We start from the raw sequence: 26,043 nt of genomic DNA, 5'->3' as shown, positions 1-26,043 counted from the left end.
AAGCCTTATGGAAAATCCTGAAAAATTAAAAAAGGTTTCCAAACTTTAAGCTTAAAAAGGCCTATAACATTGAACACTTTGGTTTCCCCCTATCCTTACAAGGCATTTAACAGTATTTGAAAGAGGTAAAACAATGCATTTTATTGTGTTCGCCTAGCACAACCAAGAACTGGTACAAACAAGTGTTAGGCCTATACAGTTTGCTATTTTATCTGCAACTTTTCTTTCTCTCTGACTTGACCGTAATGAGGTAAAATAATAACTTTTGCTTAGGCTAATGTACTGATTCTATTCCTAAACTTTGTTGTTATTGTGTTTAAAATAAACACAATTAATCAAAGAAAATTCTGATTTTCTGTACTGTCATCGCAACACTGCCAAAGGCCATTTGTACAGGCCTATGGAGGAGCAAATAAAAAAGCCCCTTCAATTTCTATAATTAAGAGGCGCGCTCTGAAATGCACGATTTCATTGCCTGAAAGTGCGCATCATGTGACGGACCAGGAAGTAAATAACGCTATTCGTCCTCTGCAAGAAATTTAAATTGAAAAAAAAACTTAATTGTTGCTTGAATTCAAGATCCATGAAAATCAGAAGAGACCCAAGCAACATTTGCAGGTAAATTAATTAATTAATCCAAATGTGCAATGTTCTGCGGTTTAGTGGCTAATTGGCTTGACATCGTATGAGTGATGTCGGAAGAACATTCTCACCTGCAAAGGTGTGGTTGCCCGTCCTACCTGCAAAGGCGCGGAGTTAGACGTGTCTGATCGTCAAACAAATACCTGCTTGAGAAAGGAAGCCACTCTTGGTTGTTCAGAGTCTGTGCCCATCCGCATTACCTGATCTGTTGTCTAGCAGCAGGCTTTGGGTGGTCCTGGGTTTCTGTTTTCGTTTGTCTACGCCTACGTCTCCCATTGTTAGACGTACGATTTAAATGGCTATATCAGAGTGTCAAATTAAAATGTCTTTGATAGACTTTCTATTTTTTCATCAATAAAGGTAATTTTGGTCAAGTTTGTTGTGGATCAGATTGAGGCTATAGGCTACTGCAGAAGGCTGACGTGCAGTTCAGTCTAGTGGTGCTCCGCCTGAGTTTATATGATCATTTTTAAGTCAAGAAAGGAGTAACGATCTGCTAATTTAATTACAAATTAAGTTGGCGCATGGTAAATAGCTTGAGGAAAAAATGTTTTTGTTGATAGTAAGCCTCTCAGCTGAGTTGCATACGAGACTTTCTGAATAAGCAAATATCTTAATATTGAATGTGTTTACATCTAGAACAACCCCACATCTGTGCATAGGCAATAGGGTTTGACCAGCTCGATGCTGTTTTGAAAATAAATTAAACCACACTTGGTTGCCTGGCATTCCTTGTTATTTTGTACCCACTGCACTGAACCAGAGATATCCCCATTCACTTTGATGGGCCTCCTCCTCCAGCAGCTTCTGCCTCTGGAAAATCTGCACATTTGACTTTAGTTTAGATGGCTGTTATTTCATGGTTGCTGGGCTGCTTAATTTAGTATCAAGTGACAAACGAAAAGTTTAGCTCACAAGTATGGAATATGTTTAGCCAATAACATCGTCCCCTTCAGTTACAATCAGAGAAACCCCATATCAAAAACTGGTGTTGTTTTTCTTGTGTCAGACCCTGCATATTGCTGATATATTGGATTTGGAGCCTGAAATATAATATGATTTACAGCCTAAAGGAATCTAATGTGAAATATGTCCATCCTACTAGCTGCTTTCTCTACTGGGATCTCTGCACTGATACTATACTCACTCGCTTGGAACCAAATTATGGGTGCGCGTCAGTCATCTTTGTAACATACATGTCTGCTGGCTGTGTCTAAGTGTGTCTATATGTTTGTTTGTGTACAATAGGCTAAAGAAAAAAAGATACATTGCAGTAGTACCAAATAAGAGGAATAGCACTCTGAAATGCCTTTTCAACATTGAATGTGAAGGTTGTGTTGTAGCAATTTGTGTTTTGAAAATCAAAACACAAACTGTATTTTAACCCAAGGTATGGATGTTGACCGCAGACATAGTTGTTTTTAACAGCCCCTCTTCAATAATCGTATAATAGTGCAATAATAGTTTATTTTATATTGAAAAAAAGAAACGTGTTAGTATTGATTCTAAGTGTGCAACAAAAGAGGGATAAAAGCCTGTAGCAATGCAACATTTGTTTGTATATATTTCTTTCTTTTTCCTCAAGGTTCAAACAAACGAGATTATGAGTATAAATTACCACTTTTCCATACATTTTTATTACACACACAAAACCATAAAGGCACTGCGTGGAAAGATGTTTTTTTTAATGCTTTATTGTTGCTGTAGCTGTGTCTGGCCTCCTGAGGGCAGCAGCACACAGCTTCTTATTGAAGACTTAGCACAGCATCCCAGTAACCTTCACCTCTGTTTCCATCAACAAAGAAATGAGATGGTAGAGGGGTGAGATCCCTCAACTGATGTTTTAGACTATGAACAAAGTAGTACTTCTCATATAATTGCACTCCTCCTCACAGTCTGTCCCTCGACACTGCAAGTCGGACTGAGGAAAAGATTTTACATCAAACTGAACATCAAAAGCTTAAAGTCTTAACCACAACAGTGGAACAAACTCCAATTCTGGCTGTGTGATGCCTGGTTGAAATTCAAAATCGATAGTGTCTGACTTTTTTGGAATACAAATTTGATACCTTAATTGACAGTGTCTGTTTGACCAAATAGCTGTCTAGAAGAGATACCACAACACAACTCAAACAAGTCTGCCAAGCCCTTAAGCCTTCAGAAGAAGCCTGGAGGTTCACTGAGAGGTCTGAGTGGAAAGTCTGTGACTACACAGACAGCAGAAAGATGTATTCATGTCACCGTCATAGAACCTGGCTGTGTATTTCCCACTCACCTCTGAGAACACTTGGCTATGAATGGCCGCCACTGCCGCCTGTTTCATCTCTGGACGTCATTGGCTGTATTGCAGTGCAGCATTAAACAGAGCTGCATTAGAGCCAGGCCTGCAGGGTAGTAAATAACAGATGATGTTCACTCTGGCCAGGTCTACATACCTCGGCTCTAAACAGTTTTGCTGTGAGTTATAGCTGTTTACTAAAAGCCCTTGCCTTTGTTATTCATGTGCTATATGGCCGGGTCTTAGTCAAGTATTCTACTGTGGTGAGAGATCGTGTTGGATGTTGAGCATCTTAAGTATAGCTTATTTTTGTTGCACGATTTGAATTTTTTGCCTAAGACATTACATAAACCATTTGTGTAATGAAAAAGGTAATGGCACTTGCTCTCTCACATTTGCCTTCTTTTGTGCAAGATGGACTTCAGTTTCCAGTTTGCAACATAAGGACTGTGGCACTGAAATGGAAATATTCTGTTTTAACTATTTATTGCAGTATTAGTAAAAACAAAATTACCAAAATAGGGGAAACACGTCTTCTGTAGAGTTATATGGATGTAAAACAACAATTTACTGTAAATGGAAAAAACAAAAGCAACAAAAGGCACATAGCTATTGATTAAGACTTCACAACATTTTGAACAAACGGGTTGCTTCACATACATGTAAGAAATAATTTCAATATGCACAGGACAATCATAATTTTAAATACAAATTGGTGTGCCAATAGGACAATGGCATCAAAGTTTGTCACCCTGGGGAATATACAAATATTTGCTTTTGGGAGGAGATTAAAGGACACCACTTTCTTATTCCTCCAGTCAATTGATTTGTCCAGCAAATTATTCGGCTGGCATAAAAATTTTCAAACAGGATGCAACTAGCAAACTTTGTTTCAAAAGTGTGATTACGGCTGAATATCTCACTTTCAAACACACATTTAAAGAACATTTCCAGATTTGGTGTAAAACGATTTGACTGGGACTTGTTGCTCGTTAATAAACAGGGAGTCCAAGAAGTAACTGAGAGCTTCAGAGGGCTAGTTTCTTTTGTGCTGTTTAATTGTCCTATTCACATTAGTCAGCGGCTGAGCGTTACAAAGATAAGCCTTTGAGAAGGAAATTAATAGAAAACATAAAACTCTTAACAATACTTTTCCCCTGAATGACTAAGCGTTTTTGAGTTGGTATTGCTAACTTGTAAGCAAACAGCTACCTTTGGTTCTACTATTGTATCTTGTCCATTACCTGGTGAATATAATTATATATCTTTTTAAAGCTCTGTGTTTTCTCCTGTGGTAAATCATGCTCTTTAGCTAATCGGTGCTCAACTATATAAGCTTGTTGCTAGCTATGACCATTTTTTCCTTCTTGTTGAGATAGCCGACTCATGTGATCTCTAATGACTTATATCTTTGACATTGTCACACTATTATCAAAGTGTTATTGATGGATTGTTAAAATAACATTAAAGAAAATGCTCTAATAAAAAAAGTATGCTAATATTGCAATGTGAAAATACCCCACTAAAAGCTGATTTAAGTCATGTGTGGAAATATTTATTTTCAAAAATAAATATTGTTACATTTGATTGTAAGCAACATACCAATCGCAAGTTACATTCTCTCCTCATTAGCAAGTAATGAAGCATATTTTCCAAAATGTTAAACAATTACTTTTGCTGAAAATGAGCAGACAGATTCTCAGCAGAACATGGGATTATTTTCATTTAATTACACAACAATGAAATAAACAATAGTCTCACTTTATGGACACTGTTGTCATACATAGAAAAAAAACAGTGATACTTTTTTAATAGTAACATTGACAAAATAAATAAACCTAATGTACAGGTAATATTACACTCATCAATACCATTTGTCTATCAAAAATCCTTTACAATTTCATATGCTAAGTCATATTTGGTCGAAGGAAGAAAAAAACTTTAAGGGCTGAGCAAAATGTTCCAGTATTAAAAACTGAGTGACAAGAGGGAAAGGCAGTACTTCAACATTTCATCTCAGCAGTGAATCAATTCACACACTGATATTAAGCACAATAAAAAAAGGTTGGTTTATTAGTCAGACATGACAGCTTAGCATTGGTAAGTTGTGTGGTTACACCTGCACATCTTAACCACAGTGAGTTTTTAGATGAATATAAACCTCAGAGTTCCTCCTTGTTTGTACAGTGAGGAGTCTTTCACACACCGGCGTTTGTCCAGATTTCTCTTTAAAAGGCACACAAGAAAACATACTCAAACTTGTACAACAGAGCTGCTAATTTTTCCTTGAAAGTGGCGAGATGAAAAGCTTCAACACCTTTTAAAAGCGACAAATCAGCACTTACTACTTCACAGATTGAGTAATGTTCAGCAAGTCCAAAATAACACCTGAAAATAGCTTCTTAATGATTCAAAAGCAGTACATAATGAATGAGAGCTGAAAATGTCCTTGGTGTATGCTTTTACTGACGGAGAGCAGCAACTCAGAAACTGATATGCAAAGTCATTTTCACAATGTCCCACAATAGCAAGCTACATGTTTGTCACTGACAGCACACGCGTTAATTTTCCACGGTGAACTGATACACATCATAACTAAAGGAGATTTTCTAATTTAAAGTACTTATGAAAGAGACATGTAAAACCTGAAGGTACAAAAGCAATCTGTATCATAATGAAGGTTTCTTGCAATTAGAACAAGTTTGAATTTACACCGTATGTGATTTTTTTTTTTTTTCTTTTCAGCATTTTAAAAATAATCCTCTGCCCATCAATGTTAATTTGAAAGATTTTTTTCCAGTTACAGCAGCCAGAAATGGGCTGGGGCAACTGCCAAGAATAGGGACATACACAAACCATGAAAGTCCCCCATTTTACAGGCTTAAACACAATCTTCTCATTTATCTGCAGAGCAAAGAGTGAGCATACACCGTCTTTGTCTAAAGCGATGAGCAGACGCATAGCAAAAGTGGCCCTTCCTCCACTGTCTCCATCCCAAACAGACAACATCCTCTCTACGACCTCCTCCATCATCCCTGATACAAATGCTCATTCAGCTGCGAGTGTGACCTTCTATGGTGACAACACTCATCCATAGCACAATCTTGCGGAGTCTGAAGTTAACAGAACAAACAAAACAAAACACTTCATTTATTACACATCCTTTAAGGATTTAATTTGCCATTAGGTTTAGTCATTATTTTGTATTTTATAGTGGGAGAGTTCTCTCTGAACTTAAATATGGCTTCAATGAGAAGTACATGTATTAAAGTTTCTGCACAAAAGTTTTTAATTTTCCTCATTCCTGACTGCCATCTAAAAAAACTCTGACAAGTGTCTTACCTTTCTCTCTGAATTAGAAGCTGATATGATTGATTCCTACTTTTAACGACAGTGTAAACCCAGTAATATCTGGCAAGCTGTAGAGAAGCAGCCTTTTAAACCAAATATATTATTTCTATCTTTCTTTTTCATATCTGGACAATTGCTAAACATAACAACATTGGAGACTAATCGCTTGTGTTGTTTTCCAATCCATGCGAGTGAAGGAACCAGTAAAACCATTAACAAGAAAGAAAATATACAGAGATCAACTATGGTGAACTTTACCCGGCAAAGCATATGCGTCAACCGTTGGCCAAGAAGTATACTGTACGTGGTTTACCCCACTTGGCACTTCTAAGCACATAAAGATACCGATTTTGTTTCATAAGTTTATTCATCATTTTCCAGCATTTGTGTGTATGCGCTAGCATCCCTTGTTCTGAAAGAAATAGGTCAAATGTCTCTTCGGATTACTCTCTATTCCACAGACACAAAGATCAGAGTCCCTGGACGATACAACATTAGTATAGGTCAAAGGGTTTTTGGTCCTTTCTGAAATTAATTAAAGTAGCATGTATATTTTGTTTCCAAGACTCACACTGTTGTCTCCATGGACTGATGAATCTCTTTGCTTCGGTCACTAGGAACTACTGTGAGCTTCTCAAAGATGAGATTAGATATTACTTACATAAAATATTTTAATGATGGAGTTAAAATCCTGCTGTAGCATACCTGAGCCAGATCACAAGTGGGGCTTTCACTTGTGCTGTGTCTTTCTTTGAAAGTTCTAAATGGCTTTGACAACCTCTTAAGCTGAACCTGACAGTTTTTTCTTGCGCAGTCCTATGTGCTCCGATAGGTTTTGATGATGTCTTTGATTGTCCTCCTGCAGATGGGACAGCACGCATTGGCCATCTTCTTTAGCTTTAGGCCACAGGCATAGCAGAGACACATGTGTCCACAGGCATAGAGGACGGTGTCCACCACATTCTCATAGCAAATGGTGCATTCGTCACTCCAAGTGCCTGAGCTGGATTGAAAGGTTGGGGAATCTGGCTGGCTGGAGAATGGAGAGCTTGAGGTTGTACCTATTAGGGGGATAGTAGAACCCATTAGAGATCAGTAAGTGTGAAAGAAATAATCTCCAAATTTGCCAAAAATGTTGTAGTTCAGACAACTGTGAATACCCTGTCTACTGTTTTTCTCTGCTTATGATGGTTTAGGAAAAAAATGTTTGTAGGAATATTTGAATATTTGTGTTCTCTCTCCTTCTGCCAAGAGTTTTGCCTGCAGCTTTAGACTGTAGTGATGTCAGAAATCACTGCTTCACATCACCAAGGTAAATATTTACTTCATGTGCAAACACGCGTATTGTGAGTTGACGACTTGCTGTGTGTTGGGTCAGAGTTTGTGTGCTTCTGGCTGGTTTATGTCTGCACTTTAATGAAGTTCTTACACAAACAAAATTGAACAACAGAGACAAAAGAAATCATGAAATCTGGAAGGGAAATACATGACACACATCAGTTATTCAATGGAGACAATGAACTGTCATTACAAAGGAAAACTGAAACTCCTCTAGAATGTTGTTATATCGGAGAACAATCTAATTGATTGAGAGAGTAATTACACTCCATAATTCCCTGAAAAGAAAAACAATATCTTGGGGTAACCCATGGGAAGAAAGCTTGGACCAACCTGTAGAAGAAGAAAAGACTGCGTTGTAGTTGGCATTTTGGCTTGAATTGAGGTTGATGTTCATGTTCAGGTTGACCTCGGAGCTGCCGCTGCAAAACATTGCAGGGGTGTTGGGTGTACAGGATGGGGAGCTGGGAACTGAAGGGCCTCGAAGGTCTGGGTGTGAAGATGAGCCTGAAGGCGCAGAAAACAAACCAAAGATTAGCTACACATGGATTATGGATGAAAGTGTGCTCAAACAAATGTTCCTTCCAAAACCAATGCCTTGTCAAGTACACCTCGAGTACACCAATAATTCCATACTGGTTAGAAAACACTGACCGATGGCATTCTGTTAGCTTTGATTAACAGAAAATCCTCTCATTGTTATTTACCTGGAACAATTAGTAGAGTTTTGAACACCGAATATTTAAGGCTTGTGTTGCAAAAAAGTCAAATGAAAAGCATTGGTCACTTAGTCACACGCCAGTATTTCCATCTTTCACACTATGCATCTTTGAGAAGTCAGCCAGAGTTGCTAATGAGAGAATGTCTTTTTGCATCTGTCTCAGTCTGTCACTATCTTTTCATCACATTAAATCTCTTCACTTTTCCGTCCACAGTGTCTGTGTGTGGGTGAGTGTGAGTTGGCGGAGTCTCATCAGAAATGCCAAACCCCTTGCCTGTCCTTCCTTCTGAGCCCAAAATCCCTCTGGGAAGGGTACAAAATGCTTCCACAGACTATCTGTTGTCAGTCTTGTGTGATCCGTCCCCATCCACACCCCATAACCATTGGCGCTGGCATTGGTTTTCATTTTGGCAGCTCATTTAGAATACTGACCCCGATTCCACTGACAAATCCTGTTCTTGTCTGCCTGGCAGGCTTGTGACATTGTTGTACACATTGTCCTTCAAGTGACCATGGCAAAAATACACTACATCATCAGACTGTAAGCTTACTTGATCCAACCAACAATCCCATGTGTCATTACTGTACTACGGGTAGATCCCATCCCAAAATTTGATGATCCTCATTTTCCTACAGCAGATGGTGCAAAATAACAGTAAAAGTGTCTAAACTGACACATTTCTGTGGTCCGCTCACAACAAAACATACACAGTTTGTTTCCAAACTCAAACCATGTGCTCTGACCCATTTCCCTGAACTCTGATGCCTTTTCCATTGACCATTACAACCACTGCAGTCTCAGTTTCAGACTACATTTAACATAATAGCTTTTTAGTCATGCAACAACTTGTTTGCTACAAAAAAAAAGTGGACGATAGGTAGAAAGTGTACAAGACCACAGGGCCTGTGCTAACGCACACAAAAAAACTTTGCCATAATTAGTTTGCTTTTAAGGTTGGCACTGGGATCAATTTGTTTGCCCCACTTTGCTGAGACATGCATTTTTGAGAGTCATAGATTCATTTATTCATTGTATTATCATATTTTAGAGAGGATACAGAGACATGAATGCATATAGTAGCATTTACTCAACCTTCCATTGCCTACTTAACGTGAGCTATGTGACAGCTCGGCTGTTAGCAAATGTCTTGGTCAACTCTAATAAGAAAGAATGGATAACCTTCATGTCTATTCATGTACCCTTTCATCAAGGGGACCTTTCATCTTCACTTCTATTATGAATTTACTGCTGGCTGTGCCACCAGGAATGAATATTTGAATGTCTTGAGATATGCAGGCAGGGCAGGAGGTTTATTTGTGGTTGAGCATGTGTATGGTGGCTTTCAGCACTTGTTTATCAACTACAGAGATCCATGCCTCACCATGTCAACTTTCTTTTTCTGTTTTAGGGTCTGAAAGAAGTTCGACTTTATATGCCACAATAGCTGAATATTCTTGTCTCGAGAGTGGATGAGCCTGCAAACGCATAACTGATGGAACTTTTCACATGAAAATGCTAATTTCTTTTCCTTGTAAACTGCTTATTTTCACCTCCAACAGATGTGAAGCAACATCACCATTTACTTGGAATCGTTTTAAGATGAATGTTAACTCTTTTTTAAATCTCTTTCATTGTCTCTGCAAAGTCTTGAGGGAAATATCTTGCTCTTTAGCTGCTGACTTCAATGCCACATGCTAATTGTGCCTGTATTGGGGTTTAAATCTTTTTCAGAACTGCCTTACTGTCTCACTTTGTAAAACAACAAAAAATAATCTTGAATCTTATAAGTCTTAAAACGGTGCTCTGAACACTAGGAAAAAAAGCTAAAGCAGGATCAATATATCAGGAGCAATCCATCTCCATATACTGTAGGTTATAATACCCACATCACTGTCTGCATCGCATACAGCAAACACCACAGTTTAGTACAGATCTTGCGTCACACTGTAATATGTTGGAAATGTTTAACAATATAATATTGTCTTTAATAATATTGTTTGAAAGAGTAATGGACTTAAGTTGGCATAGTCCTTTTCTAGTCTTCTGACAACTCAGAGCGCTTTTACAGCACATTTATATGTAGGCGCTTTCACACCTTCACATAAACTCACAGATGGCAGAGGTTGCTATGTAGGGAGATGATCAGAATGAACAAATCCCATTCATACGAAGCAGTGGGAGCAACTTGGGGTTAAGTTCCTTGACCAAGGACACATCGGACATGTTGCTGCAGTAGCTGGCATTCAAACCCTCGATCTTCCAGATGTGAGACAACGACTCTACCAACTGAGCCACAGCTATCTGAGGACCTTAACAAAGTCATATGGGTGCACAAGCCACAAAGAGAAAGTCTATTCATATTTCAGTCCAAAAATTCACCGTATCAGTCACAATATTTGTAAACTGCGATTTTCCCCTCTAAGGTAGGCAATCTGTATCCTTCTGAAGAAAAACTTCATATCAGTTGGGCTCAGCAAAAAACCCACAGGAAGAGTCAATAAATGTTCAAATATATAAAGGGAGCCAAAGTGTCATGCCAAAAGTCTGTGTTGCTTTGACAACAAGAGAGACGGCTTTACTATACATCCAGGAATATGGATTTAACTTTAAGATTACAGCTGGGCACACTGCAGGACACCTTGAGGAAATTCATCACTATTGTGTCTGTGACTGCTATTGATTCTAAATATTTCAAATGAAATGATTAAATCCTTGTTTCTGAGAAAACACGGACAAAATGACCATGTGAGTGCAACAGACTCCCATCTGTTCCACTTCACAGGCTCGACAACACCCAGCCATGACAAACTGTCACTCGCTTCACTGGCTAGATGTTTCCATGGCAACTTGTGGCGTGTGGCTGCAGCGAGTGGGTGAGCAGGGACGGCACAAATGCACTCCCCAAAGCTGGAGTGGTTAATGACTCAGAGAACGTTCATACCCCAAAGAATCAGCAAAGTAAGAAAACACAAGGGGAAAAGAGGAAAAGATGAAGCAAAAACGTTTGGAGAACCAGTGTTAGGGGAACAGGCTGTGGGTGGAAAACCAGCATTTCTAACCTCCATGCAATTACATTTTAATAATGCATATGGAGGGAATCATAAGGAGCTATCAGAGCCCCCCTCCTGATACATAATGTTAGCTGCTTGGAGCCCACGCAAGACAGAAATAACCTCCTCAGCCTTAGTCTGACTGAAAACATGAAAGAGAGGAAAGAGAGAAATCATTATCCATAAATGAATTCGGAAAGACAACAAGAATCAACAAATTCCTACAAACCTCACAATTTTAAAAAACACGTATGAATCTTGGGAAACAACACAACCATTATCAATCTAGCCAGAAGACAACTCTGTTGTGAAATATGTTTGTATTTCAAGATGAAATTCTGTATTGCAAGACTAATAATACACATTTACATTCACTCAGTGCTGGCAGCTCTCTGCAATACTTTACTGTAGCATCATAATATATTATCCGAGCGAAACTACATCTCCATCTTATAAAATATTGACCTTTTAAAGCCTTTAAGTGTAGAGCTCTTAAAACTGAGTGAGTAATGCTAAATATTTCAAACTAAGAACTGCATAAAAACGTTGGAAAGCATATTTATGTCGAAGCGAGAGATGTCTGCGGTCAAATGCTCTGGAAAATAAACTCTTAGCAATATTTTCCCGTGCAGCGGTGTCTTAATGTTTAGAGCAAGGTGGAACTGCTACAACATATTTACTGACTGCACAATGAATACTGTATGTTCCGAAAACAATGACGAGAGCTTTACTACAACACAAAACATTAGGAGACAACAAAAGTTATTAGTAAAGTAGAGCTACAACTAGTTCACTGCATCTCTCGACACAACAACAAAAGCATTTTTTTAAACTGTGATCATCGCCGCAGCATTTGCATGCAAGTTGACATGTTTGGTTTCACTTTCTCTGTAAAATTCCATCCAGACAATCTTTTGGAGAGGACAATTACAGAAATGCTTACAATCAGTTGGCATCAAATCACAATTTTACCCAGCTCCTTAACCTGATTGTCATTAAATATTGTTATTCCGTTCATTCTGAGTCAGACTGGGAGTCTGAATCTCAACACCATACGTGATTAACTTCTGGGTGCCTTCAGGTAATGCTGCGGTATCATTATGTGAAATCTATGAGAATCAGATGGGGCTGAAAGGAATTCTGTTCAACTGAAGATACAAAGTTAACATTCATATGCAAACTGTGGAGGCAGGATGTAAATTCCCAAGCGATATATGAGTTGATAAGAAGTCAGAGAAGCCCAGACAGAAAGTATTTCATGACTCGGCTGAGTGGGAATTCAGCCTCCAAAGGTCTTTCAAGGATCACAGACTGCATTAACTTCTGAATGGAAAGTTCCAGAGTACATCCTGTTAAGATTCGGGAACATGTTCCAATTTCTTCAACCACAATATATTCAAACTTTTGCACATAGAAATACTAATACGTGATTTTGTTAAACATTTATAAAGGGCTTAATCACTAATGTAATTACTATACCTAATGTAAAAATACAGCAATGGTTCCAAGTGACCTCATACTTTAAATTCTTACTTTGAAAATACATGTTGTTTTGAGTCAGAATTAAGCTTAGAAGATGTATATGTTGCCTTAATCCTATATAACTTAAAAGTAGATGTGATTAGTGCAGACAGAAGGGGTAAATAAATTCTCTTTCTTCATGTGTGCACACAACTTGAGGCCACCCCTGAACAAGTCAGTGCTCCAATTGGGCCACCCCAGTCCAAAAAAAATCTGGACATACCCCTGCCTGGATATGAGTTTTCAATTTTGTTATAATTCTGTCTTTTTGATAAGAGAATAAGAACAAGGATTGAATCCTTTATGGCTAAAATGTTCCTCCTTTGCTTCAATATTTACACAGTTTACAGCAGTATTTGTAATTTTAACCTGATTAAAGATCATAAAGATATTTTATTTTAGCAGTTTCGTACGAAATCAGAAAGAAAGCAGGGACAGGAGATTGAACAGACCTAAGATCCTGAGTTGTGTGATGGTGCCGTGCAGACCGTAGAACATCCAGAGAGGCCTCGAGTTATCGACACACAGCTGCATCCCTGCACTGATACCGTTGTGGCTCATCATGACCTCCCCTTCTGCGTTCACCACAAAGCCCAAGATGTCTCCATTGTGTAGTGGCATCCCCACCCTGCACACAGCCCAGAATTCCTTGCGGTCAACCAGGGAGTCTGGATTAGAAGGGAGATCACTCTGCCTCAGGATGGCCGGGTCACATGATGTCACGCCATAAGAAAGACACCCTGGCCGTGTGACTCCTGCCTTCACCTTCACAAACACAGTCTCTGAGCAGCGCATTGGACGGCTGGTGAACACCAGGGTCCTCTCATCGCCACGGTGATCAAGTCTCGCCACTGTGTGTTTATCCAGCGCCGTAACATGTACGCCATGCACCGAGTGGAAGTGCAGATCGTTGTCTAAATGGCTGGGCAGCAACGAACACTGCTGTGAGTTTTGAGAGTTTTGGGGCACATGGCAGGAGGAGGAGCTCAAGGGTTGCAGCCGTTCTTCTTCCTCATCATCTTCATCCGGTGCCTCTTGCTGCTGCAGGCTGAGGTCACACAGGCTGATGGAAAGACGTGGGTCATCAGCGTTTCTCTGAATGGAGGCCCGGTGGGCGGCAGTAAAAGAATGAGGGCGCATGCAGTCCAGAGGGACCATCTCGCTGTCTGTGGAAAAGAAAACAAAGGAATGTTATATAATCACCTGAATGTGGTTTTGAAGCTAGAATTTCATTCCGAGTCAACCCACAGTGTCCTACTAGCTGCTTTCTCTTGATCTTTATTTAGATAACATCATAACTCTGTTCAGACTTCATTTTGTCACTATTACAGTCAGACAAGCCTAGTTTATACACCCACAAAGTATTTTGTTCATATTCCCATGTACAACACTAGTTTGCTTTACATTCAATGTCTGTGCACTCCTCGTTCAACGTCCTCGTCACTGTAAACAAATGGTAGCTTCTGGCTCCTGTTGCTTTGTAACTAAGTCATCTAATGCACTCTCTGTACTGAGGCTTGTCGTCCAACAATATGAACAAATACATCAATGCACACTGTACATGTCTAGAAACATATCACAGCTTTAAGTGGGGGCATACTGTAGCTGCAGGCCAGTAAAAGCAAAAGAGACATAACAGCTTTATGTAACATTGAAGAGATGCACATGAGGCTGCAGCAAAACAGTAAAGCTCAGCTGTGTTCGAGCCTCCCACTCTGTCTTTAGCGTGGAGTTCTGTGTTGATGACCAACATTTACCTTCTTCTTATTCTTTATGCTTAAGAGTGCAACAACAATCTAGAGCCTGGCGTGTAAAATGCAGAGATTATTATAAGCTATTCAATGCGGAGGATGGATGACTTAAAATGCTACTTTCTAATGAAAACAGTTTCTCTCAGACTGTAAGGACTGAAAGTGAATGTATAGTATACAAGTTGCTCGTGCAAAATGAGCTGCCAAGAGTCCTTGCTTGGTGCTTGTTTACATAACACACTGTATCAGCCGTAGTGATTTAATGTACTGTATTCTACCTCTGTACTGTTCAGATGTTCAGCTACGAGCAGGATACTGGATACAGCTGATTTTCCAATCAATGAAAAGGAAAGGTGTTCTATCACATGTCTCTCCTTGTGCAGTCCCTTTGCAAATAGTACTTTTGCAAATTCTGCTCACTGTTAAAAAAAGAAGCCACATGGGAACATCATTGGAGAAAAAAGTAAACAGAGCACATGTGTCTTTCCATGCACATGTGTCTTTCCATGCACATGGTCAGTACAAACAGATCTGCATGCTCAGGGACACGCTGCCAAATTTAACGCTGGCTAAAATTAGCCTGATTGGACATTTGAGCAGAGTGGGGATGAGTGACATGATGGCTGAGTTGTGTGGCTCTTAGCCTCAATCTGCTGTGGGCTTCCCCTTGAGGAAGCTGATGAAAAGGGGGGATTGCAACAGAGGAGGAGAGTATGAAATACGAGGGAGGAGTGGACTCATGAGAGAAAAGGGCATACCTCACTAGCTTCCCTTTATCATGCAGAGACAGCACATCTCTGGCCAGCCACTGATAAACTGCTTGAACTTAATTACTTCCTCAGTCAAGAGTGTCCAAAACCAAGTATGAGACTCTTATTATTAGCCGTCTTATCATCTTCAGGATAGAGGAGATCATTTCTATTCTTGTGTTTAAGGCATTCTCAGTTTCTGTTTTTTGAGAGTGGTTCAGCAGTCAAAACAATCTGTGAGGAGAATGGTAACATTACAGGATATTTTCCTCTTTAAAAAAAGATGAAAGAAGACAAAATAATTCTGAGATACAAACTGTTGCTACTTAAATATGTATGACCTCTCACTGGGATTGTTCTCAAAGGATTCTGGGATAGAGTATAACACATTAAATACCAGAAAAATAAGAAAAGCAACCAGTAAACACAGCTTCAAACACACAAAGCTCTATGTTTATAGCCTGTGTCCATGTGTGTAGAGTGACAGTCACAGCATGCTCTCGTAACAACACACATAGCAGGGACAGGGCTGAAATAGTCACAGGAAGCCCGTCTCCACTCTATAGCAGTGATTCCTAACCAGTGTGTCAGACAGCCTTCTACTTTTTGTATTGTAGACTCAGCTACATGGATTACATTCCAATCATACATCAACGAATGTATATTTGTTTTGTTAAGTCTTAATAAACAATTAGCAAGTAAGCACAGAAACTGAAATAGTTATTAAACTGTTGTGAAAATAGCCAGAATGCAGAATAACCATCTGTTTAAATGGCCATCAGTAATCAGGCGGAAAAGTTGATGACTTTTAAATTAATCAAAGAACCTAAATGAATTACTTGTTCTTATAAATGTTTTTAAGAATGAAAGGCTAACGCTAAGAACGGATGGTTGAGAAGGGGAGCTTGCAGTAAGGTTCATAGGTATACCGTAAATTCCGTACTATTGAGCGCACCTGGATATAAGCCGCACCGGCTAAAAATAAGTAAATAAATGTATTTGTACATATATAAGCCGCACTTGATTATAAGCCGCAGGTGTCCACGCTATAACAAGAGCTATTTACACAGACGTAGGCTACCGGTAACATCCGCAAATACTGTAGCGTCCGTACGGACGTTAAAGGACGACGAGAGCGTTCAAATAATAACTTTTAATAACCCGATCACTGTCGGCCGTGACCACGCCGTTTACAGCAGAGAACAAAACCATAACTTGTCGTAACAATCCAACTCTCTCCCCCAGCGTTCTCTCATACAGCCACTCAACACGTTCTCGCTGGTGCATTCACTGACTCTCCACATAATCGGAATTATGAACACATTATCAACTACTGACTTTACAACATGAACCGTTACAATACGAAGCCTAGCCGACGGTGTCTGTAACACGGCTGATGAAAAAGATGACCGTAATATATTTCACAAGAAAAAGTCCATCCATTCACTGCCTCAGAATGACTTCATTACTCACTTCCTCAGTCTCTGTTGTCGCTGTCAGTGTCATCTTAACGTGCAGCAGCTCTGTTAGCTTCTTTGACAGCCAGGTCGATCGCCTTTAACTTGAAAACTGCATCATATGTATTTCTCCGTGTGTTTTCCATCATGAGGGTGCGTGCATGAAGCGCAAAATGACTGATATTAAGATCCGACGTGACGAAGTCAAATGTTTTTGCGGCAGAAGCTCATTGTCCCCCATAAAAAATCCATGCATTAGCCGCACCGGAGTAGAAGCCGCAGTGCTCGAAGTGTGAGAAAAAAGTAGCGGCTTATAGTCCGGAATTTACGGTAGTTTGAGTAGCTACAATCTAAATGGTTGAAGTAGTTTGGGAGACGTATGTTGAAACAGCTACAGTCTGGGCTCAGTAGAATACACATCTCAAGTATGACTAAGATGTGTAGCCAAAAATGATTAGTTGGTAGGGGATCTAAAAGTAGCCTAATAGCCAACAAAAGTTGAAGTTAAGTGAGTAAAATAGTAAGGTCAAAGTATGTTCTAACATCCAATAGTAATATCTAGAAGAAATGGCTGACTCATTGAGATAGTTAGCTAAACGGCTGAAATGTGCAGCTTCTACGACTCTAAGTTGAATGTAGGCTTTATCGAACTAATATAATTCCTGCATCTGCAGTTTAGTTGTTTAAAAAATATTTTCCTTGTTTACATTGTAATCATTTGTGATACCCAGTTCATGTAAATGACTACATTAGGTATAAATGTTATACTGCTCACAACAGCTTTATGGGTATGTCTGAAAAAAACGTTGGAAACCCTGACCCAAATTATACTAACGTCACACATAAAAGAGCAAACACGATTTTTATCCTTTGTATTTGAGCTGTAAACATTCTTTGTTATTAAAGTTGATACGGAGCCAACTCTTTCTTTTCAGACTGCTCACCCTTTTAAACATTACTCACACAGACAGGTTCAGTCTTGTTCTGTCCTCTGCTGTGTAATTAAACATGGTACATTTAGAAAATACACTGCAGTGTAGTCGAAAACACTTTGTCAGTGTGAATAAGATTAGGTGATGCTACAAAAACATGACACTGGTTAAGTACTTGAAATCTTTAAATTCAAGTTGCTGAAGTCTTTGTCTAGCAATCAAACATCCCTTTTTCAGACATGAAAGACAGGATTAAGTGTATGGTTGACATTTTCCTTGAAACGGTTAGAGCTCCCTGGAGTGCTCCAGCTATTCAATCTTGGGAGAAGTTTTATTTTCAAATTTAGAAAAAAATACCAGACTGACACTCTTATGAAGGGTCACTGGGGGACCTCTTGGCATCAGCTTGTTATTGCATAGGGGAAAACCTAAAAACTGTTTTATGGAGGGGATTTTTTTTTTAGGCTTTGTTGAGTTAGAACGCAACACACCCAAACAAAAACCTCAGGAAAATCCCTTCACCTGATTCAGGTCAACCTATTTAAACAACAACTTCAGAGACAGACTCTCTTTAATGCAAACCAGAAAAACCAGTTCCTTTAAAATTAAACCTCATGGTATTGGCAGAGCAGAATATAACTGAAACACTGGCAGCCTGTTCCACTAATAACACTTGTAATGACAGCTAACGTATCAAAAAAAAAAAAAAAAGCCGTTGAGGATGCAACGCCAAAACAAACTGTGTGGCTCCACCTTATTTTGAAATGCATGACAGAGGTCTTTGTGTGTTACAGTACACTACAATGATTTTGATTCAAGTCATGCATTTAATGGAGGTTTGCATCTATTTTTTGCCTTTTTAGTCACAGCCAGACAATGGCAGGCACTAAATAGAGGAGGGTGGGTTCACTTTATTCCTTGGCCTGGTGGAATAGGATTAGGAGGCTTTTGGAGGTTTTATTGAGGCTACAACCTCTATACAAGGTCGGTGGCACCAATTGTGTGTGTGTAGTGTGTTTTGGGATTTGCCCTGTGTATGCATGCCAAGGGGGGCTATTGAGGGCTCAGTCTAGAATGAGTGAGTGAAGTCACTCAAGCCTCGCAGTTTGAGTATCTGAGATACCATTTGCAACAGGAGCCCAGTACATTTGTGGCGTTTTTAAAAGATCAAGACAAGTCGCTGGTCTTGTGCAGGATGTTTCAGAGTTTTGGATCATGATCGTGGAAAGAAAAAGGCGCATGCAGAGGTGACAAATGGCAGCTTTGAAAATAAGCTCCTCAGTATTTCACGATGTCACATACTCGCTGTGTTTCCAAGGCCCACTTCTACACTAAAAGTATGACTACATGCATTAAACACCATTTACGTTACACTAAACTCTTTTCAACCCCTTATGTTAAAAATCTTAAAAGTTTAAGAGCATCCATTGGAAGATAAGATTGCTTTGGTGTTTTGATACAATCTCCAACACATTTCTCCAATTATAAATTCATCTCAAAGTTTTGGACAAAGTGATGTCCAGAGAGCCTCTTTGAAAATGACCCAGATGGACGTATTTCCACGCTTAAAAAAAAAATAAAAAAAGTCAGCACAAGTATTCCAGTCTTTGCAGGGACTCGATTTTGGTCATCTGAAAGTGATTAGCCTCCTCTCTCAAGGATTCCCCCGCGCAGGGCCAGCTCAAAGGATCCAAACCTGACAGGCTCCATTACAATTCCTATTTTGATTTCTCCACAAATCTGTTCGATTCCATCTGGGCCGATTAAATCCCAGCTGAGGCAAAATAGCCTGGCCAGCGGCATTTATTTTGGTTCAACAAATTAAATAAATTCCAGGCTGAGATCATTTGAAACAGAGCTCTTATGAATACATAGACTGTAATCCCGGTGTGTACACGCTGGCAGATGCTAGGTCCAGGGACGATCTTCCAACATTGCAGTTTATACAAAGTCCGTCATTTCATTGAAACCAACTGTCCAGCTTTAGTGAAAGAAAAATATTTCGGTCTCGCATTCATATTGTATACATGACATTAAAGTGTAATATTTGTACTGATTTCTTTTTAAATTAGTCGTGATATTAAAGCCAAAAAGTCTGCTGCAAAATGAGTTACTTTACGGCTGTAATAATCAAATCTTGGAACGAACAATGAAACTATATTTATGTTTTAGATGCAAACTTAATATACGTTCATATTATTATACCTCTCATGTCTGTCAAAGTGTCAAGACAAAGTCAATGTTTAATTAATTCAGCAAATCCTTTTACTTTTAGCTTTTAAAGTAGTTTTGTAATGTTCTAAAGTCATTTTGTAGTCTCTTGCGCTGCTCTTGACTCACAGAAGCCTCAGAGACACAGTTTCCATGGTTTCCTCCATCCACCGCTCTTTCCTTGGTGTTTACAGCCAATGTACTGCATATTTGTAAATGACTTATAATCATAGCAAGGTGAGTCACTATTATCAGTAATTGTGGATGTTTCGACTTTTAGAATGAAAATTTGCTTTTCTTCTATTTTCATGGCAAGTTTTTTTATTTTTTATTACAAGCTCCAAACATTAAGTAACCTGTGTTGACCTGTGTATCTTCATACCTCCAAAATATTCATTCACATTCACTTCAGTATGATAGTCAATGAACAGACAAGACACATACTAAGAGATCAGTTATGCTGAAGTGACGTGCACCAGAGTTTAAGGTACCCGGTTTTCTGCATCTAATTTTCACACATCTATAAATCTTACACTCCAGGACACAGTTTTGGCAATGAGTACAAACAATGAACTCACACTCTACTCCATACAGTAAAACGGTAACTATAACTGTGATATATAGAGCATTTTGTCTTCTTACTGCTTAAAGGGCTTTACACTACATAAAAAACTCTACCTTGGGAAGACATTGAAGTGTCTTGCCCAAGGACACTTAGGCATGCAGACTGCAAGAGGTTGGGATCAAACCTCCAACCTTTTAATTGAGAAAAGGCCCATGTATCACTCCCCAATTTTGGGATTGTTCTTCTTCCCTTTTGTCTCTTTTTTTCCAAAAATGAAAGGGATATATATCCAAAGATGGTAAGATTCAGCATTTGAAGCCAGCACAGTAGGGCTGTCCTTAGGTAGGTTATGGAGATTAGTTGGTTTCTGAGAAACACAGTTAAAGCTTGGGAATCAACCATGATAGGCTATGAACCCGACAAGGAGTGGATAATGTTACTATGGCAACCGACTATTATCATCTCGAGTGTTAAGCATTTTTACCCAAAAAAGGTATCAACATTGGCCCTAACTGCTCCTTTTGACCTGATTATAAGCTGCAGGCTTCAGTGATTTCCAAAAGGGGGTGTCTCAGGACAGAGTCTGCAGTCTTTAAATTTTAATGTGACTGTAATTAGGCTTACATATTAACTCTCTTAAAAAAGCATCAATTTCCATGAGATGAATTGGCCTGATCAGCATCCAGAGAGGTCATGTCTAAGGAAATGGAGTAAAAGAGGGGGGAAAAGGCGACAGGTTGAAGTATGATCCATGATTGTAGCCTGATTCTGCCAGAATAATTTAGCTCAAGGAAATTGCTAAACATTTAGCATCTCTGTATATGTTTCCCCATCACTTTCTATTGTTTGCCTTTGGCTGGGCATGGACTTTTGACTAATGACTTTGCATATTGTTATTACCATGCTGAATTTCCAGTTTATTGTTTTTGGACAATTTGGCTGCAAGCTGCAGACCAACCATCCGACGCATTAGTACAACATCCATTTGCGGTACTTTGGGGTAATCAGAGCCTTCAGGCCTATCACATGTCTTCATCAATCAAAAGCAACTGAAGGGTTCTGCTCCCTTATGAAGCTATGAGAAAACAAGGAAGACAACGCCTACACAGTGTAATAAATTGCACATTATTAAAGATTCAGTATAGAAATAAATTAATCGTTTTACTTGTATTTGAAGCCTCTTGCCCTTCTCAACCATATAACCATATAACCTATTGGTTTCTTGCTGGCCCTACAATGAATTACATCTGACCCTTCCTTTTACAAAATCATATTATCTACAAATCAAAGCTGTTCCAGAAACTCCACATAATCTGTGTTGACAAGTGAAACAAAAAGGGAGATCTGAAGCAAGTGAGCATGAGCGTTGGGCACACAGAGTGAACATAGACAAAAATAGACACAAAGAAGGGAAAGTACAGCACAATCAGGTTTCAGACAACCAACATGTTTTTGAAGCACATACTTTTTCAGTATTTCCACTTTATCTTAAATCTTTTAAAAGTAGGCATGTCGGCACAGTGGTGTTTTGGCTAAATGCTAACACAAAGTGTTTAACAGGCTCCCATTGAGCTGCAGGAAAAGCTTTGAATATGTGTGTAATGCATCAGTTAAAAAAAAATAATCCGCAATGTTTTGATGATCATTTTTTTGATTACATCATTATCAAGGTCAATCTTAATATTACCAGTTCCAGCTTTAAACTTGAGTGTTTTCTGTAGCTGTTTTCATATGAAATAAATAGCTGAGGATTTTAGAGCTTTGTTCTCACTGGCAAATGGTTGAGAATTGCAATCAATTTAAATAATTAGACAATAATAGACAATCGACAAAGTAAAGCAGACCTCACACCAATCAAAGTTATAATGTGAACAATGTTGATGATGTTGGATAAGTGTGTCAGCTGGAACGACAGTAGTCTGCAGATCATAAAGAAAAAAGACCCTGATTGTAATAATCAATGCATACCTTATTTTTAAGTTATGTGGGCCATAAGTCAAGTGGCTGAAAAGTCCTGCTTTGGAAATAATAAATGGTGCCAAGAAATAAATGTTTTGAGATTTCACAGGATAAGTGAATCTGATAACATTTTAAGGCTGGTCAATATTATTTTCTCCACCTTCAACAAGTTTAAAAGTAAATACAAACTGCTGCCATCACCCCGTGATACAGGATTACACTATTAAAAATGATTAGACGTTAAATCCCTAAATTAAATACAGAGCTTTAGCCCAGATTAAGTGTATTTGAAGGGCCTTAAACATACAAACATTGTGATGCCAACTTATCTTTTTGATTTTGTCAATATGTTTTTGTATTTAGTATGTTCAGTGGTGGCTGGTACATTGTTCTCTAAGGCAATTCTTCACAGACAGGGCTGTACATTTCTTATAATTAACTTAATGCTAACACACCATGGAAATGGCCTTTAACGGGTTTACAGAAGCAGCATTGCAAAGGTAGTAATTTAACTTTTTTTTTTAACTATCTTAAATTGTACTTAACATTATTAAGATTAAAAATGTTTCCTAAGTGAAGAGCTGATAAATTAGTTTCTTAACTTATTTACAGGCTGTATACAGTCACCGATTTATACCAGCTGTCCCTGATGATGATAAAAGTGAAACCATTACAATGCAAGACACGTTCTAGACATTGCAATACCCATACAATATGCTATGTAAATAATTATAAAAGGTGTCACATTTAAGCCATCTATTGAGACTTGCCACTCAAGTATCAAGAAATCTTTATCTGTGCACCCTGTGTGTTTTTAAAGGTCCTGCAGCTGCTGCCGGTGTTGTTCCTTCTGTGGATGAAAAACATACAGCAGGAGGTTTATCCCCACTATGATGCACGACATGTGATGCATCGTGATGCTGTGTACAGAGATGATTGATGTCAACACCCTCCCCTTAATCACCTGAGAGCTAGTCAGCCTCCTGACAGTCTGGCAGCCATTTTGGATTCTTCTCTAACGACGGGAGAGACAGGTTGCAGATGATGTTAGCTGACGCCGGGCTCACGGATCACCAGCACTCTGTCAGTGATTAAGTGACTCATCTACCTCTAGTAAACAAACCCCCAGTGGAGCATCTTGCATCCATCAAAAGCTGCCTTTGACTCGCTCTGCTTATCAGACTTGGACAGAATCCATCATACCTTTACCAAACACCGGATGCTGTGTGGTCTCTTGGGATTGGTCACATAAACAAACACGTTCTCTTCAAACTGCAGCCATACATGTGTAAAGGGAGCACTGTTTTGTATTGACTACAGAAAGCTTTAGCATTCCCATATGTGTTATGCTTCTGGGAAATGAAACTGAAAACACTTACAAGTTGTTTGTGACCTCATTTCTTGAGCTCCTGCGACAAACTTAACAAAACTTAAATCCTGGAAAGTTAACTACTGAGGAAAAGAAAAACAAGCCTCCTAAACTTACTTTTTTTTAAAGAGTAGGAAGTTATATCTTCTTCAGAAAACTGTACCGTAAGCCAGATTTATTGTATAACTGCTTATATAAAGGTAATAAACAGAGATATTTGTGAAAGAGCAGCTAACAGATTGTACTTTCAAAACATAAATTTGCTTCAATTGCATAATACATGTTAGGAAACCTTTTACATTCCCCTTTGAGGCCTGATGTATCCCAGCATAGCTATGTACAGTACATCCTAAACGGCACAGTCTGTTCTGTTTAAAAAAAACAAAAAAAAAAACAAGCAAGGCACTTTGGTCTTCATTGATAGCTGCGTGAGTCGGACAAGTGTGGTGATGTAACCGATCTTTCTTAAATTGCATGGGCTGCATTGTTGGTCCGGACAACCCCTCAGGCTCAGTTTGATTTCAGCAGATTAATTTAGCTTCCTCTCTTACGCAACACCATCTCAGCTTTCAAGCAGTCTCACTGATCTCAGGCTAATCTTTGACTCCTTGCATGGGTGGCTAGCTGCTGCACTGCACTCCCTTGATAGCAGCTTAGAGAGGAAAAAAAACACCACTCTTGAATAAATCCTTAAACATCAGAATAAGGCCTGATGGCAGGAAAGGTGTTTGAAAAGCAGGCTGCATTGTGGCACAACACAAGTATTATAAAGACAGCAATGTATGGCAGCTTTGATACATCTCTAAATGCAGCATGTAGGGTAGTAAAAGATCAAACACACACAAAGGTATGGGAATCCTGCAGAGCATGTGTTTGATGCGGATTATCACAGGCTAAAAAAAACAAAACATTTGGCTGCTAAAACGAATGTTTGTCATAGTAGGTCACTGCTACTGAATGGAAAAAATGAACATGTCTTTTTAATGTTATTTGTACAACTCAATTATTATTTTAGAAAAAAAGGATTCCATTAGTTAAAGCAAAAATAATTAAACACCCAAAGGCTTGATTACAATAATAATTACCCATAATTACTATATCAATAGGTAGGAAGCCTGTGATAATGATTTGTATGTGTGCCGGGAACCCTTCATAACTAAATGTAGAGATTATAGATAAGGTATTCACAAAAAGATATGACCAGACAGATTTACGATCACTCCACACGTGTTATAAAAAGAATGAGTGAAGGCTGGTTGGTCTGACTTAACGGTTGTGTAAGCTGGGGAATGAAGTCACAACACAAGAATTGTGTTTTGGAGAAACATGGTGAAATGTGTTTTTTGGAGTAGAACTCTGTTATCACTACACATAGAACATATATTTAATTTATCAACATGAGGAACCCCAGTGACTTGGAATTAAACTTTTAGAAAGCAATCCTGCAGTTCCCATAATGCAACTAAAAACTGAAACTCTAAAATCTGAAGCTCACGATTTTCCTTCAATTATCTGATGACATTGTTATTCTAGGGGAATTTACACATTTTTCTTAAAATCTTGTTTATAGGTCATTAGCAGTACTGCATATGTGAAAAAGTTAAATCATGCCTTTAGTTCAGCTTCAGTGGAAGATGCATCATATTTCTGCTTTAGGCTCAAAGCTTGAGGCTACTTTAGCTGCTACATAACAGTCACATTTTTTACCAAGTTGTCAGAGGTCAGGTTGCATTATGGGTAATGAAGGCTCCAATAATTAACAATGGAGGAGAATATGTGGAGTAAAACATTTTAATCTCTACTTGTGCTGCATTAGTTGTGATCATTTAAAAAAATGGGATGACATTGCCATAGGAATCTGTTCAAAAGGTCCAACCAAGTCTTGAGGCCATGCATGGGGCCATATCAGCTTTTTGACTTGTTTAATTAGTCCAATAATCAATATTGCCTCTACTATCAACAATTTTATGTAAAAAAACCCCCAAAAAAACACTTGCCAGTTTCACTGCCAGTTTGGCTCACTATATGAATACTTCATGACTCCTCGAAGCCAGGCCGATATCATGAATGAGGGTCACGTGAGCTTAAGCCAATTGGACAAGGAAGACGTTGACAGCAGGATTAAAGGAGAAGGAGCCAGTGGGGTAA

The 26,043-nt window shown here is 38.8% G+C and overlaps 1 protein-coding gene across 1 annotated transcript in view; it reads right to left on the bottom strand.

The window, feature by feature from the left end:
- Positions 1-3,413: 3,413 nt before the first annotated feature.
- The window catches only part of LOC306835797 (E3 ubiquitin-protein ligase NEURL1-like), a 33,107-nt gene continuing 10,477 nt past the window's right edge, over positions 3,414-26,043 (bottom strand). The window contains exons 4-6 of the mRNA XM_079362540.1: positions 13,355-14,068; positions 7,943-8,116; positions 3,414-7,332 (exon numbers count right to left, since the gene is read on the bottom strand). Of these exons, the coding sequence (XP_079218666.1) occupies positions 7,088-7,332; positions 7,943-8,116; positions 13,355-14,068 (1,133 nt within the window). The 3' untranslated portion in view covers positions 3,414-7,087. The remainder of the gene's footprint in view (positions 7,333-7,942; positions 8,117-13,354; positions 14,069-26,043) is intronic.

The sequence above is a fragment of the Symphodus melops genome (assembly GCF_947650265.1).
Source record: "Symphodus melops genome assembly, chromosome: 15".
In the NCBI taxonomy this organism is placed as follows: Eukaryota; Metazoa; Chordata; class Actinopteri; order Labriformes; family Labridae; genus Symphodus; species Symphodus melops.
The sequence above is the reverse complement of the archived record's forward strand: the minus strand, read 5'-3'. Positions and strand labels throughout refer to the sequence as shown.